This window comes from Lolium rigidum, chromosome 1 (assembly GCF_022539505.1).
Source record: "Lolium rigidum isolate FL_2022 chromosome 1, APGP_CSIRO_Lrig_0.1, whole genome shotgun sequence".
NCBI lineage: Eukaryota > Viridiplantae > Streptophyta > Magnoliopsida > Poales > Poaceae > Lolium > Lolium rigidum.
The window spans coordinates 131,672,090-131,689,156 of record NC_061508.1 but is presented as its reverse complement, the minus strand read 5'-3'; the positions used below and the strand labels follow the sequence as shown (position 1 = coordinate 131,689,156).

Sequence of the window (17,067 nt, the reverse complement as noted above, 5' to 3'; positions counted from 1 at the left end):
CAGGCATTGCACGAAGCGCAAAACCAAGCAGCGCCTAGAGCTGCCCTTAGCCACTAGTGCAAAAGAAATCCTTCGGTTGCCCGAAGCTCTCACTATGCTCCCCAGGGCCGAGGGCCAAAAATAGCTACACGCCCATAGTACGCCAATCATAAGATTGGATAGGACAGGACATGAAGCTTTCCCTAGGTTTTCCTGTAACAATGTTTCGATCGTACCCACTCAGCACCATCAGGTGATGAACGATTTCACCAACATCAACATTGATCATGAATTCAAAACACCACAAACAGTCCCCCACAATCCAGCTTGATGAATACAGGGTAACAGATATTTTTGAATTCTCGCGATTCTCAAATTTTGTGTGTCTATCAGCATAAAATAAACTGAGGCAGTAAAACAGGTAGAGGCATGACAAGGCAGGAATTCCTAAAAGGTAGACATCCAGAATCCAGACGGGAGTTCTTTACATCCCAAAACCGAACACTGCGCGTATCCTCTGAAAGATGAGCTCTGTCCAGCCTCTCTCAGTGTTCTCCACCACAGTGGAGTTTCCATACCTGCAGCAGGAGAGGCAACCCAAGTGGAGCCTCAGATTCAGAAGACAGGAACTTGGTAACCTATTCAAATTCCAACGATAAACTCAACATACCTGTCTTCAACTGGCACATCAGTTTGTTTAAGCTTTATGATCGTAACTCCTGATTCAGGCTCATCAAACACCATCCTGACCTGCATTCAAGTTCCACACAGCACAACGAAGAGATGTTTTTTAGAGGAAGCAAGTGCGAGACAATAACAAGATGGTGTCTACATACTGGCCATCTATGTCTCCTATGTCTATAGCAAATGAAAATATCAACTGGTAAAGCATAGTAAGTACAGTGGCATCCAGAAAAAAAGAGAGCATAATGTAGCATGGAGATGACCGTGGACATGAATTTTACACCGCTAATCTGGATCCGTACGTGGTCTTATCTCCAGTCCGAGGAGCAGCGGGATGTCATGGAGTATGGGTGCAACCGACTGGAGACGGTAGCACGGGATTTCTTCAGCCGGTGTGGGTGGCGGCTTGATCATAGGATCACTTTGTGATGCCGCTTTGTCTTTTGCTTTATTTTTCTTGCGTTGGTTGATTTTCAGATCAACTTGACATGAGACTTGAGTTGTAATAAGGTTAAAACTGGACTTGAATAAGGTAATAAAGCAGCCGTATGCATCTTTTTGATGCAGAGGCTGGGGCACATCCCCCATTTCGAAAAAAAAAAAATGAATTTTACACCCTCTAAGTGGAATCAGCAGGTGTCACGAGCTCATGATCATTAGGAGCCTTCGCCTGTTAGTCATAGATCACTCCGTACCAATGGTTACGCCGCTAATCTGATTTTTAGATTTGTTTGTCAACAGGTAGTACGGCCATCTACATACAGCCTGAAATCCAGGCATCTCCTTTCTCCTTTTCGAGAAAACACAACCTACCATCCAGGCCCGCAGACCTACTGGCTCGAATTAAGGTATACGTCCACATAAAAACCTCATCTATCAACATAGAAACAAATAGTACTGATGATTTGCTTCAAAAGAAAGTTTTCGCATATTACTAATTATAGAGACCTTAAATACTCAACTAAAAATAACATTGGGAATATTTGATATTTCATCACATTGAAAGGTCATTAGGAGGATGTATAAAGAAGTGGAAATGAGAATTTACAAGTATCAATATATGTATGATATATGGAATACAGTGGGAATTATAGCAGAACCCCCGCAAGTTCACAGCCTAAGGAACAGGGAGATGGGCATTCCAATAGATAATGACTTCCTATGCTTATTTGCATCCCAGATGGTCTGTTCTTAACAGTATCTTTATCCAAGTATCAAACATCCAAACTTGTTCTTTCTTGGTTAGATAAGCTAAAGGTAACTGTGGTTTCAGTATGGGTGAATTTCAGGCACAGAAGATAAATGTTCCCTTTCCAGAACAGCATAGTGGAGAGGTAAGAGCATCTCCAGTCGCGTCCCCCAAACCGTCCCCCAAACCGCGCCGGATTGAGCGTTTGGGGGACGTGTTTCGTTCGTGCCGCGTTTGGGGGACGTCGCTCCCCAGTCGCGTCCCCCAAACAAAATTTCGCAAATTTTAAACTTAACTAGATTCGATTAGATTCGTCCAAATTTACATAGATTCGAACGAAATTTGACTAACTTTAAAACTAAACCTAATCTAGAACCGCTTGCGGCGGCCGGAGGCGTCGTAGTACTGCTCGGAAGTTGTACATCTCGTCGGTGACGACCTCCTGCTTGCCGCGCTCGTCGACGGGCTCGTCCACGGGCTCGTCCTTCACCAAGCCGCTTGGTCCTCGCCTCGCCGTCGTCGGTGAGGTCCACCAGCGGCTTGCCGGAGTCGAGGATGGACATGGCGATCGCCGCGTCCAGGTCGCCCCTCCAGGCGTCCTTGTCGTCCATGGACGCCATGAACGCCGCCCGCAGCCCCGGGCAGTCCTCGGGGTCGTCGGCTGGCGGCGATGAGCCGCTGCTGCCGCTCGTACTCCGCCAGCGGCGCCGCCTGCGACGCTTCCTCCGGCTCCTCCTTCACCTCCGGCTTCGGGATGAGGAGGGCGCCGCCGCGCCTCCCTTGCTGCCGCCCGCGCCGCTGCCGCCACGCCTTGTGTTGACGGGCGTCGCCGGCTCCTCCTTGACCTCCCGTTTGGGGACGGTGTAGGGCGCCGACCGGTACGACGAGGACGGCGTCGATCGCGCCGGTCCCGAGGAAGAAGAGTGCGAGGAGGACGAGTACGTCGTCCTCCTCGGCTGCCATTGAGGAGACGGTGGCGGCGACGACGGCATCTCCAGCCGCGGAGCGCCGTTGCGGATGCCGCGGATGACGTTCTCGAGGGTGCGCCCGGAACGCCCCGAACGAGGCGCGGCCGTCCTTGTTCCAGCTGTTGGGGCCGCCGACGAGCCCGTCGGTCGTCGTGCATCTCGACGTCGTACTTGGCCTTGAAGTACGTCGTCCACCGGGCGTCGTTGTTCTCGACCGCCCACGTCGGATCCCTCCGCTCCTCCGCGGTGAGTTGAGCCCGCCGGGCCATGACGGCGTCCCACCATTGGTCCGTGCGCGGCTTCGGCGGCGGCGGAACGCCAATGCCGTTCACGGCCATCCTCCAGCCCGCCGCTGCTTGGCAGCCGCATGTCCGGCGGGACCGGATACCGGGCGCGGCACGGCGCCCACGCCTCCGCCACGGTGAGGCTGCCGCGTCCGAGCCGTTCGCCGCGGCGATCTTGCGGGAGGACGACATTTTTTTGAGCGGCGAGGAGAGGATCTGGGAGGGGGAGGCGGCGGCCACGAGAAGGATGAGCGGCGCTAACTGCAGGGCGCCTTAAAACAGCGGCGGCAGCGGGTGGTTGCACGCAATAACTCCGGCGCGGACGGCCACGCGGCCATGCACGACGAGACGCGTCCCTGCGTCGCCTGGGAAAACAGGGACGCCATTAACGTCGCTTGACCAAAGGTAGGCGACGGGGTTTTAGCCTTCCGTGCCGCCGACGCGTCGGCCCCGCCACTCCCCGCCTCGCTTCGTTGTGTCCGGCGTCCCCGGAGCGTCCCCTGTGGGACGGGGACGGGCTCGGGGCGCCGGACACCATATCGGGCCGCGCCGGACAAAAATGGGCTTTGGGGGACGCGGCTGAAACGCTTTTTTTGTCCGGCGCGCCCCAAATCGCTTTGGGGGACGGTTTGGGGGACGCGACTGGAGATGCTCTAACATCCTAACTTGTTCTTTCTTGGTTAGATAAGCTAAAGCTAACTGTGGTTTTAGTGTAGGTGAATTTCAGGCACAGGGTATCAAAGGTTTCCTTTCTAGCACAGCATAGTGGAGGCATATAATTATAAAACACAACCAAGGACAATACCAAAATCATGATGTCTTTGAGCATAGAACTTACTGTAGAATGTACGCCATCAGCCCAGCTTCCAAACCGCCACTTCTGCACGATCAGCTTCCCTTCCTGCAGCTCCTCATTGACGCCGGTGATGGATCCATCAAAGAGGCTAAACTGGCCACCAACCTCCTTGCTGATCCTCGTGTTGCTCTGCGTGAAACCCTTCCATCTGTTCTCATCCATCAAGATCTCATAAATGTCCCTGGAGCGGCAGTTGAACTTCTCTGTCATCTCGATAGGCTTCAGTACGAGCAACGCATGAACAGCGAATAAACGTGTACTGCCTAGATCGCAAGTTGCGATCTAGGCAGCATGATGCTTACCCGGAAGAAACCCTCGAAACAAGGGAGTTGGCGATGCGCCTAGATTGGTTTGTGGTGAACGTGATTGTTGTTTATTTCAGAAACCCTAGATACATATTTATAGTCCGTAGACTTTCTAACGTGGGAGTAATCCCAACCGTGCACGAGCCAAATTCTATCTAACCGACACGTATCCTACTATATTTACAGATACACGGGCAAACTAGCCCAAACTTTGTATACAAGGCCGATTCAATGTATTCCTTCCAGGTATATTCTTCAAGCCCATCTTAATCGCGGCCCACCTCTGATCCGGTCAAATTCTGGTGATAACAATATAATCTTGGACAAATATTCATTTTCTCTCTTTTATCTTCTCTTTTTTTGTCAGGGGATGGGATGAGCGACCGTCACCAATCCCCTTCCTTTCTTGCAATACTTCTCATACCCTATCCGCTAAGTACTAAAACATTCACTCCGTTCAGCTCCAACTAAGAGGGGAAGCTCGTACTTATCTCATAAAGCTTCAGTTAGGATATTTAGTTTGATTGGGTTACCTTCGGGCTAGCTTGTAGACTCTCTGGAATCTAATTGTGTTGGAATCATAGATAAATACATATACTTAGCTATATGAACGCAAACATGCACATCTTATATCTACGAGCATCTCCATAATACTGAGAAAGCGAGTCTTGAGGATGACAATATCACTTAAGTGCCTCGTTGTTGAAGAAAATGTTATCTCCCACCGAAAGAAAAAATCGCCTCTTATAACACACCAAATCGGTCAACCTAAGGTTTGATTCTTAGGACTCAATGTGTGAAGGTTTTGGCCGGGCCATGATATGCGGTGGGGACTCAAAAATCACCTCTTTCATGGACGAATCACTACTATTGTTGAGACCGAGGTGGTGGAGGTGTTAATGGAGGGCCCTGTGTCTAAAAGTGGTGGTTAAGATTGCTGCAGAGGTGATTGTCACCATGATGACATGTTGATGATATACATTTTTGTTGTAGGTAGGGTTTACAAACTTCTTATGGCATGTATATTTTGATGAAGTGGTATGTTCTTCCTCATGTGGCGGTGACCTTGCGGTGTACTTAGGATGACACTCACTTATGTTATGGTGGCAGGTTAACACTGTAATGTTAGTGGTAAGATGAACTTATGATCCACTTCTGATAACAATCATGCATAATCCTCTTATTTTATGATTTGTTGTGAACTTATGATGATTTGATATGATTTCGTTAATGTTTGTGATGATTGTATGATTGTACCTTACTTCTTCTTCTTGTACCATATGAGTGGTATGTGATGTTCCGAGAGAGAATACAAAAGTCTACGATTTGTCAAGATAAAATCAATGGTTATGGGAGATATGATACTTCCAAAGAGGCACAAGGAGCACTAGAGCTTTTTATGCCTATAGGCAAATGGGCATCTTAGGTACTCCGCCCATAGTGTAATATGTCATGGCATACTAAGCTCTTATTTAAACCATGGTAATAATCAGGGGCGTGTGTAGAAGGATGACTGGGTGAGCCGTGGTCCACCCTGAATTTTTAGAAAACGTTTTATATTTAGTCATTTCAGCATATTTTTATCACACATGAGCAGTAAAAATTAGAAATTAAAGGTGTGTGCCCACCCTGAGATATTTTTGTGCGTTCGCCACTGGTAATAATATGCAGCCTCATGTGCAACCGGCAATGTATCAGCCAAGAAAAAAGTTATATACAGCCTACCAAACTTAAGGGAGGACACTTACCCAATTGGTGCAGAAAAATCCTTCACTAAGGGTCCGTTTGGTAGCATGAGCCGATTTCCTGCACCACTGCGTCTGTGGGAAGAAAACACATGCACATTCGAGATGGGCCATGGGATAGAAAAAGCCATGTTATTTGGTCGCCTAGACCGCTCATTTCTGCACCGGATAGGGAAGCAACCCCCATTGTTTGGTTCCTCGCATGCTTTTTCTAGCCTCACATATATGGCAATATGGTGACCTTACCTCACCCATCACAAGCATGGGCACGTCGCCGACCACGAAGCAAGCAACCATCATGGCACCGCCGGTCAAAAGCATCACCATGTTGCCGACCACAAAGATGAAGACCACCATGGCACCGGCGGTCATGCCGGTCACAAGCATCACCACGTCGTCGACCACGAAGACGAACACCACCATATCACTGTTGTTCACGCCCATCACAAGCATCACCATGTCGTCGACCACGAAGATGAACACCACCATGACATTGTCGGTCACGTCTGTAAGAAGCATGACCACGTCACCTACCACGAAGAAGAACACCACCATGACACTGTTGTTCACATCCGTCACAAGCATCACCATGTCGTTGACCACGAAGACGAACACCACCATGACACCTCCGGTCACAAGCATCACCACGTCGTCGACCACGAAGACGAACAACACCATGACACCGCCGTTCACGCCCGTCACAAGCATCACCATGTCGCCGACAACGAAGTTGAATACCACCGTGGCACCGCCGGTCACAAGCATCACCACATCGCCGACCACAAAAACGAACATCACCATGCCGCCACCACCATGGATTATCACCTCTCACTTCTCACCTATCATCACCACGTCCCCGTCCATGTAGATGGCAAGTGAGAAGTTAAGCAAAAGTACTCCAAACTATACGCACACATACGTATAGATTAGAGTATACTAGCGAGTCATCTATATATCCGTGTATGTACATCGAAACAAAAACTTGTCAACATGAAAGTCATGCGAAATGGTGAGGTGAACATACTCCTCAAAGGAAATTTCAAACGGCTGAGCGTGTACGACGAATTTAGCAAAACTCGCTTAAAACTTTGTACACAAAATTGGCGATTTACGACTGACAAAACTCGAAACCAATTGTTGAAAATGATTCATATCATCGACACGCATGTTTTTCATTTACAGCTTATTGATTCAGAATATAGTTGTGTTGATTTAAAAAGAAGGTGTGTGGAGTAATAAGGTAGAGTGAGCATAAGGGGTCCAGGTGCAGAGGTTGCATCCATCGAGCATAGAAGTGACGAGAACAGGACAGGTCGGCTTGAAACGCTCGATTCGGGTGTTGCTCTCGAATCTGTCCCCATGAGAACCGATTAGGACGCGAAGGCCTTCCAGTCAATCAAACGGACCATTTCGCTTCCCAGCCCATGCAAAAAATCAAACGGGCCCTAAGGTTATACGCCGCCCGCTTCTTGCTGCCCACTGAGCGACTTGCTCGGAGCCCGGCGCTGGTCTTGAGGAGCTGGCCGCAAGCACCGTAGCAACGGAGCGATTCGCGTCGACGGTGCTGGTTAGGTGATGGCAGTGGAGTATTTGTGTGCTAGAGGTTCAGCAGCGGCAAATTTGGCAAAGGAGTGCAGGAGAATAGATAGGGTTCAGCAACCCAAGCCATATGTACCGTCTGAAGCAGGCTTTTCTCAGGCCAGGCCACAGGCATTGCACGAAGCGCAAAACCAAGCGGCGCCTAGAGCTGCTCTTAGCCACTCGTGCAAAAGAAATCCTTCAGTTGCCCGAAGCTCTCACTATGCTCCCCACAGGGCCGAGGGCCAAAAATAGCTACACGCCCATAGTTCGCCAATCATAAGATTGGATAGGACAGGACATGACGCTTTCCCTAGGTTTTTCCGTATCCACTCAGCACCATCAGGTGATGAACGATTTCACCAACATCAACATTGATCATGAATTCAAAACACCACAAACAGTTCCCCACAATCCAGCTTGATGAATACAGGGTAACAGATATTTTTGAATTCTCGCGATTCTCGAATTTTGCGTGTCTATCAGCATAAAATAAACTGAGGCAGTAAAACAGGTAGAGGCATGACAAGGTAGGAATTCCTAAAAGGTAGACATCCAGAATCCAGACGGGAGTTCTTTACATCCCAAAACCGAACACTGCGCGTATCCTCTGAAAGATGAGCTCTGTCCAGCCTCTCTCGGTGTTCTCCACCACAGTGGAGTTTCCATACCTGCAGCAGGAGAGGCAACCCAAGTGGAGCCTCAGATTCAGAAGACAGGAACTTGGTAACCTATTCAAATTCCAACGATAAACTCAACATACCTGTCTTCAACTGGCACATCAGTTTGTTTAAGCTTTATGATCGTAACTCCTGACTCAGGCTCATCAAACACCATCCTGACCTGCATTCAAGTTCCACACAGCACAACGAAGAAATGTTTTTTAGAGGAAGCAAGTGCGAGACAATAACGAGATGGTGTCTACATACTGGCCATCTATGTCTCCTATGTCTATAGCAAATGAAAATATCAACTGGTAAAGCATAGTAAGTACAGTGGCATCCAGAAGAAAAGAGAGCATAATGTAGCATGGAGATGACCATGGACATGAATTTTACACCCTCTAAGTGGAATCAGCGGGTGTCACGAGCTCATGATCATTAGGAGCCTTCGCCCGTTAGTAATAGATCACTCCGTACCAATGGTTACGCCGTTAATCTGATTTTTAGATTTGTTTGTCAACAGGTAGTACGGCCATCTACATACAGCCTGAAATCCAGGCATCTCCCTTCTCCTTTTTGAGAAAACACAACCTGCCATCCAGGCCCGCAGACCTACTGGCTCGAATTAAGGTATACGTCCACATAAAAACCTCATCTATCAACATAGAAACAAATAGACTGATGATATGCTTCAAAAGAAAGTTTTCGCATATTACTAATTATAGAGACCTTAAATACTCAACTAAAAATGACATTGGGAATATTTGATATTTCATCACATTGAAAGGTCATCAGGAGGATGTATAAAGAAGTGGAAATGAGAATTTACAAGTATCAATATATATATATGATATTTGGAATACGGTGGGAATTATAGCAGAACCCACGCAAGTTCACAGCCTAAGGAACAGGGAGATGGGCATTCCAATAGATAATGACTTCCTATGCTTATTTGCATCCCAGATGGTCTGTTCTTAACAGTATCTTTATCCAAGTATCAAACATCCAAACTTGTTCTTTCTTGGTTAGATAAGCTAAAGGTAACTGTGGTTTCAGTATGGGTGAATTTCAGGCACAGAAGATAAATGTTCCCTTCCCAGAACAGCTAGTGGAGAGGTAACATCCAAACTTGTTCTTTCTTGGTTAGATATATAAGCTAAAGCAAACTGTGGTTTCAGTGTGGGTGAATTTCAGGCACAAGAGATTAAAGGTTTTCCTTTCTAGCACAGCATAGTGGAGCGGTATAATTACAAAACAAAACCAAAGGACAACACAAAAATCATGATGTCTTTGAGCACAGAACTTACTGTAGAATGTACGCCATCAGCCCAGCTCCCAAACCGCCACTTCTGCACGATCAGCTTCCCTTCCTGCAGCTCCTCATTGACGCCGGTGATGGATCCATCAAAGAGGCTAAACTGGCCACCAACCTCCTTGCTGATCCTCGTGTTGCTCTGCGTGAAACCCTTCCATCTGTTCTCATCCATCAAGATCTCATAAATGTCCTTGGAGCGGCAGTTGAACTTCTCTGTCATCTCGATAGTTTTGAATCCGTCCTTGTCCTTCCCCTTCGCCTTCTTCTCCTTAGCAGCTGGCGCTGGAGCGGGCGCGGCTAGCTCCTTCACCGCGGAAGCAGGGGCGGCAGCAGCGCCACCGGTCGCCGCGGCCGCCTTGGTGGGGATCTTCTTAGCATCTAGCTCGTCCTTGGCGGGGCCGCCCTTCGACATGGTGGCCACATACTCCCGGATCTTCTCAAGGACCAGAGGCTTGCCGCGGGCGATGAAGGCATCCTTGGCACGGCGCGCGAGGGGGCTGTCGTCGCCGCGGACAGTGATGCGGAGCTCGGGATCCTCGTCGGCGTTCTCGTCGGCGAGGTAGGGGACCTCGGCGGCGCCGGTGACCTTGGCGACCCCCGATTCGGAGGTGGCCTCGGCCTCCCAGGAGAGCGTGAGGGAGAGCTCGTACCCGGGGATGACCTTGCCCTTGCGGATGTTGACGTAGGCCTCGCCGTCGAGCTTGTCGAGGGTGGTGGTGCGGAGGGTGAGGCCGCCCTCGCCGGATAGGACGGGGAGGCCGGCGAGCAGGGCGGAGAGCCGCGCGCGGGACCACTCCAGGCAGTCGCGCTCCGCCCAGTGCCAGTTGTGGACGTTGGCGCCGTCGGGGCGCTCCTGCACGATCCACCGGGCGTCGCCCTCGCCGAACTTCGCCATGGGTTTGGGGGCGGCTAGGGTTTGGTCGGGCTCGATTTGCTTTTCAATCCCTGGATCTGCGCGTTCGCGTGGTGGGTTGGGGGTGGAGACCGGAGATGGCAAGCTTTTAGAATTGACCGGCGGCTGCTTCTGGATTGTTCGGTCGAGGATTAGAATTGTCTGGAAGTTGAGGGGGGCGCGGAGAGGGTTTCTAGGATGTTCTACGGAAAGGGTACCTTTTCAGTTTTTTAACTTGTCATGGAGGTATTTGAAATTTCAGATATTAGAACGAAGAATTTTAAAACACATGCTGTGAAGAATTTTTATCTACTTAATTAAAAAAAATCTACTCCGTAAAATAAAATGCTCAAAGGTATGAATGTGCATGAAACAAGGGAAACCATGAGAGACGAGTTACTCGTTGGTGAATTGCGGTGTTAGGGCATCAACCATAAAAATATAAAATAATTCATACAACAATTCAAATAAATTGAAAATTGATAAGTTTAACTAGATCAACACTTATCAAACGGCTTTTCATTTGATCAACCACAAACTAGCAGGCGGTGGCGCGGCGCACGCCGCGCCCGTGGCTTTTTTCCCAAGAAAATGTGATTAATTTGTTATTAGCGGCTGAAGTTGATAAGGAGAGGAGCAGCACCTCCGCATAGCACTGTCGCTGTACGTATAGAACATAGCAGGAAAGTAGGTACACGGCTTCAGATTTTAGGCTGCTGCACACAACGCTTATCACAATTCACACCCTATCTCTTTCGTTTAGGGGCGATCTAGATGGTCCGCCATATTTGCACCGGCAGAACGAAATTTGTGCAAGCCAGCGGGTTCGAACTAATCACCAGCTGACAAAAAGAAAATAACAAATCCTAAGCAGCCAGTTTGCTCTCTCGTTTGTTCATGTACTGATATTACTGCTTCTTTGTTTTTGGAGTTGAATTTCATAGTGGCATTATTGAGCACACATATAGTGTAATAGCCCAATTTGTAATGTCAGACTCATAATAGTACTATCACTGAGATGTCTAAACAGCTTTTAGTATGTCCTCTCTAGACACAGGGATCACAATTTGACCCACAGAATATTCAACCAAGTAGTCACATCTCATTCAGAGAAAGCAAGATAATAAACTCGTTTAACAACCTGTAGCAATCTGCAAGCTTCTGCAACTGAGGAAATAAACGTTCAAAGAAACATGTCAAGCAATCCTCATAGAGAAGCTTATCCTGCTTAAACCATACATCTACTTCAGTGTTCAGTCGTGAGCTCGCTCACTTTCTTCTTAGCAGAATCATCTTCTTGGCAACCTCAGCTTGTGTGGCAGCATCAGGTTCACGTGTGTCCTCATTTTCAGAATTCTCAGTTTTCTTCCAAAAGCTTTTGGAGACATGCAACTGGAGACAGGACATCTTATACCTTGCAAAGTACCACAAGTTTACATTTAGATAGGCATCAAAGATGGACCATGCAGCTTTGATGTGAAGACCGACTCTTCGGTGGCACCCATGCGCCATTTGCTTTGTCTTCTTTGGTCTTTGACCCGAAGACATCTATTCGACGCAAGGATGCCCGACCCAGACTTTTTACGAATGTGTTTTCATATAAACTACTTTAGAAGATCACAAAGCTGCATATATCATAGATGGAAAAATCAGAGAACTTACAAAGAATTAGTTGAAAGAAATCAATAAAAAGAATCATACAACAGTTAATAGAGATCAGACCAATAAGAAGTTAGGTATTTGGGCTTGTATTCCCATAGTCACCTGGTTTGCACATGACAACAGTAGTAGGCAACAATTTCTTCAAAAATTCTAGTTTAGGCTACAGAATAAATATGATAGAATGAACATGACCCCAAAATGTCTCCAAGTTGCTTTGGTTGCTAGGAAGTTGTACTGCACACACGGAACGTAAAAAAATTATAATTCTGTGGTCGCATTATAGTGTCATGGCACATACCTCAAATAATGAAGGAAATTAACCAATCAAATCGTAAGGCCCCTGCGGAAAATTGGGTACCTCTTCAGTGCAACAACTATATATCAATGGCAAGACTAACGAAAGCATTGATTTGAGCAGTGAATGTTTAAACATAGGGTAACCTAGGATATAGTCACTGAAGTAGTTATAGTAGCCAGCGGAAGCCATTAAACATACAAAATGATTACAATTACAGTGGAAGGGCACACATATTTTAGAGATGTAGCTCATATTTTTGTGTTCTATTATACATAGTGTAAGACTGTAGATAAACAAATTAGATGCATGTTGAGACAAATACAATCAGAACATGTAAAGTAAAATCTTATTTCATTGATTTGCAATAAAGTCAGTTAGAACAGAGGATTTAGGACTTAGGAAAGTAGGCATAACTGGCATGCATAACTGGCATTTTTGTCCTCTAAATCACTCCCATTACACGACGAATAAAATGGTTTCTAAATATCATTTCTAGGCATCAAGCCATCAACATGTCAATAGAACAGAGAAACTTCCATTGGCAAATACGATGTACAGTATAAGACTGTAGATGAAAAAAATCGAATGAACCAGGAAATGAATAAGCCTGAGTTGGCGTGCAAACATAAATTCCTGAACCAAAAAGCGTAGAACACCAATGTCACCTCCATCAGGCCTGGTGCTAGTTCCTCGACTTTCCTCGTCAGGACAGAATGTTGGGTTGTACGCAATGTGACTTGGCAAAACACGATGTACACACGGTGCTCACCTGAGCTGCAAATTCCTCGACTTTCCTCTTCAGGACAGAATGTTGGGTTGTACGTACTGTGATTTGTCACATAAGCTACGTGTAGGCGCAAATTAGCATTATGTAAGCCACATGCAGCATCTATTGATAGAAAATATATTCAGTACCTCAGTCGCCACGCTAGCTGTAAAGATGTAATCAGACAAACAGATGGCTTTGAGAGAATATCAAAATTAGACACAAAAATCATATGTGAGCAGAGAATCAGCAAACAGCTTGAGAGAATGTAGGAGTAGATGACTGGCTCTGCTCATCTCATCGAGTATCTGCTCTCCGTACTCGCCGCGGCCACCTACTGCTTCTTGGGGTGGCTGCCTGGGCGTGTCGACACGGTGAGGGTGAGGCAGCGGTCGTCTACTGCCGCTCCTCCTGGTCATCACCACACGTGCCATGGAGGAGAATAAGAGGGGGAGTTTGGGGAGAGAAAGAAATCCAATGAGAGGGAGAAACTGATGGGGAAGTCACGCTCAGTCGCTCACCTTATTCCTGCAGGTATTGAGGAACATGGGGTTGAGCTCGCCCTAGTTCTCCAGAGCTGGTAAGCCGTGATGCTTGGTGCCACTACTCTGCGATTAACTCGAGCATCTGTGAAAGAGAGAAAAACCGGAGGATAAAGATCTGAGAGAACGCGAAGAAAATTGATGTAATGCAACACGGGGCAAGCTGTGACCTTATCTAGATACTGACGGCCTAGCACCGGAGAGGCGTGGACGGGGCACCAGATGCCACTGCTCCGGCGAGGTGAACCGAGATCCCTGCTGACTGCTCACCACTGATGGCCATCTCTGCTTCCTGGACGACGACGGCACTCCAGCACAGCGACCTACCCTGCAGGCGGAGCCAGCAAAGGAGACGCAGAAGGAGGGCAGCCTGGCCGCCGGCCTGGAACACCTCGTTAGTAGCACCAGAAGACAAATAGCAATCAGATCGGGAATGAAAACAAAAGAGCAGTAAAATAAAGGAAAAAAAAGAAACATGCATCCTGGAGCCGGTGTGCAAGTTGAGCTCGTCTATTAATCCTCCAAGCGAGGACGTCCCCGCGGCGCTCTCTCTGCCGCTCCGACCGGGAGGCGCCTCCACCGCCCCGACGTCGCCGGCACCGGCCCGCACCTACTGCGCCACAAGAACGCGTCCCCGATCCGCGCCTTCGGCGCTCTCTCTGCCGCTCCGATCGGGAGGCGCCTCCTCCGCCCCGACGTTGCCGGCACCGGCCCGCGCCTACCGCGCCACAAGAACCCGTCCCCCGATCCGCGGATGCCTCGCCGTCAGGCAGCCGCATGCCGCCGTCCCACCGAGAGCCGCGCCACCAGCGATGTGGTGGAGATAATTGCCGGCGTCCGACCCATTCAGGAGCTCCACACGGGGCCGACCATGGAGGCCTCTTGGTCTACGGCAGAGATGGGGCAGGCGGATGGTGGTAGGAGAGGAGCTGAAGTTGGGTCATGCACCGAGGCGACAGCGGGGAGAGGTGTTGGGATTTGGTCTCGCTCACACCTCGGTCAAAGCGGTGAATTAGGCAAAAGAGAACCAAGCGGTGAACGGTGGATCCGTCCAGATCTTTCTGTAGGAAGCGAATAAATTCTAACCGGAAGAGGCGGGCGACAATTGAAACGAAGGACTCTTAGGAACCGGTTACCGGCTGTTTATCTATTAAAAAAAGTTAAATAGAAAATAACCATGAGGTTGATACAGTGAGTAAAAGAAAAGAAGCGTTACGTGTCTCTAGATGATTGGAAAAAAATAGCCAATGAACAGTGGCCAAAACAATCTAGGAGCTTAAATCTGTCTAAACTTTATATAGGGTATAATGTTCTATTAAATTATTTTGCAGTTGTCGATAAACGTTACTATCACAGATTTCACGATGATGGCGGGAAATCGACAAACTCGGTGAGCGCCTAGGTGATCAACTTCGGTAAGAGGGTTGTGGTGTGATCATTCTGTTGATCATCAACCATCTGAGCATCACCATCGTGTATACTACAATGTTTCAAACACTTAGAAACCGAGTTTCAAAGATTAAAAAATCCAAATCAATATTCTGTAGATAACTAATTTTGTATACTACAATGGTGTAAAATTTCAATGCAAACTACTTTATATTCTAGGCTACGGAAAAATAATAAAATTCTGACAAAATTTATAGTGAATAGTACACATTTTAAGACTTTAAAATTTGTCAGATTTTACCAATTTTGTATAGCCTAAAATACAAATTAGTTTGCATTGAGATTTTACACCATTGTAGCATACATCATTGGCTACCTCTCTAATTTTATTTCGTATTTTTTGGATCTTTAAAATACAAATTCGAAGTGTTTGGAAATAAAGAGATACATGTAGCTCGGTCTTTAAAACGCCACACTCAAATCTATATGTTATAATCTGTCATATCCACAAATACCTCATCGCACTCTCTACTGTAAACATTGTACAACCCTTGCCAAACAATAGATAAATCTTCCACTATAATGAATGCAGTCAATACTTGCAAGCGTCCCAAGAAATTATCTCACTATATTCTCTATCAAGATTCAAGTTGTGTCTTGTTTATTTGGTGCTCTTAAATAGGTTGGTACATACACTACCATCACTATCCAGAAAAACTTGTACATATACGTATCTGGAGGAGCTCCGTATGCAAGACACCATAAGTTCTTGATATCCTCCTAACATATGTTGTAGTTGTCACCAAATCAGTTGTCCTCCTATTCGTGTTGCAGGCGCACACCGATGAACCAGAAAACCTGGTGTTTGTAAGCAAGGACAACAGGATCCTAGCGCCAACACAACACCAAGGGGTCCAACTCGACCTGGAGGCCGTGCGCGACCACGATGGCCCGGAAGAGTGGGTTGGGTTCCACATCGTCGTGTGCCAGTCGATGAACATGATGTAGCTGCCCACGCCACATTACGCGGAATCTTGGACGACATACACAGTGAGGATCTACATCTTCACCTCGGCGACGAAGACAACGACCAGAGCGATGACTTATGACCACGTGATAATCTCAAGAGTGGGGAATCACTATAGCACAATTCGATGAGTATTTGAGTGTCGAATCCATAAGAAGCTGAAGCTAAACTATTTATTCTCTAAACGCTATATATGTTCAATGCAATAAAGTACAATATGGAAGTTTTTAATTTGTTGATAGTATTAACTAGAAAGTCATAAACTAAAATAACTATGTGAACTAGAGATGCAAATGCAAGGTGGATCTTATACGAGGTTGAGTGGATGAAGGTAAATCAAAGGGGTGGATGTTCTAAGCATATAGTTGTTTCATTTGTTTTGGTTATCACACTTAGTAAAGCACATATTTTATATCAGCTAGATGCATAAGTACTAAAGAACTCTATGATACTTCAGGTCTAGAAACTAGTGCGCAATGGATTAATTAAAAAAGTATGTCTAGCATCAACACACCTAATCATCACATCTAACTTTTATAAAAGATAGTTTATTGTTCCTTCTGGAGAAAAGCCATAAATGGGTGCAGCTATTCACACGAGCAAGTACACCCCTAGTGATTGGTCCCAAGGACACATACTTGAACAACCAAATGAGTTATTAAAATATAAAGTCCAACCACCAATGTAAGTTTTAAGGTCCCCATTAGCTAGCTTGTCCCCTCATTGATGAACATAACGGTCATTATCTAAAAAGCGGGACACGATTTCTATCATCTCCGGCCATCCCTAGCCTCTAAACACGCGCAACGGTGACAACCATATGCAGTTTTTCAACATCTGTGTGCACTCATATCCCCAAGATACGTGTGCCCTCATACATTAGTACATAGGACGATCATAGAAGATATAACAAACTTACATGCAAC

The 17,067-nt window shown here is 47.0% G+C and overlaps 1 protein-coding gene across 2 annotated transcripts; it reads right to left on the bottom strand.

Annotated features, from left to right (window-relative positions):
* Positions 1 to 212: 212 nt before the first annotated feature.
* LOC124674078 (activator of 90 kDa heat shock protein ATPase homolog) lies at positions 213 to 10,609 on the bottom strand. 2 transcript variants are annotated; one of them, XM_047210212.1, is made up of 4 exons: positions 9,753 to 10,609; positions 3,943 to 4,137; positions 650 to 729; positions 213 to 557 (listed from the first exon to the last, which is right to left on the bottom strand). In XM_047210212.1, exons 1-4 carry the CDS (start codon positions 10,458 to 10,460, stop codon positions 464 to 466), a joined length of 1,077 nt encoding a protein of 358 aa, XP_047066168.1. In that variant the 5' UTR covers positions 10,461 to 10,609; the 3' UTR covers positions 213 to 463. The 2 variants fall into 2 exon arrangements, with proteins under 2 accessions (XP_047066168.1, XP_047066103.1); XM_047210147.1 differs by lacking the exons at positions 213 to 557; positions 650 to 729; positions 3,943 to 4,137 and adding exons at positions 7,918 to 8,259; positions 8,352 to 8,431 and having other exon boundaries at positions 9,558 to 10,609.
* Between the last annotated feature and the right edge of the window lie 6,458 nt (positions 10,610 to 17,067).

Coding starts and splice junctions, on each gene's coding strand:
- LOC124674078 (XM_047210212.1), bottom strand. CDS start 10,460: ATGGCGAAGTTCGGCGAGGGCGACGCCCGGTGGATCGTGCAGGAGCGC. Junction 4,138..9,752: donor TCAACTGCCGCTCCAAGGAC/ATTTATGAGATC, acceptor CGCTCCAGGGAC/ATTTATGAGATCTTGATGGA. Junction 558..649: donor GATGTGCCAGTTGAAGACAG/GTATGTTGAGTT, acceptor CTCCTGCTGCAG/GTATGGAAACTCCACTGTGG.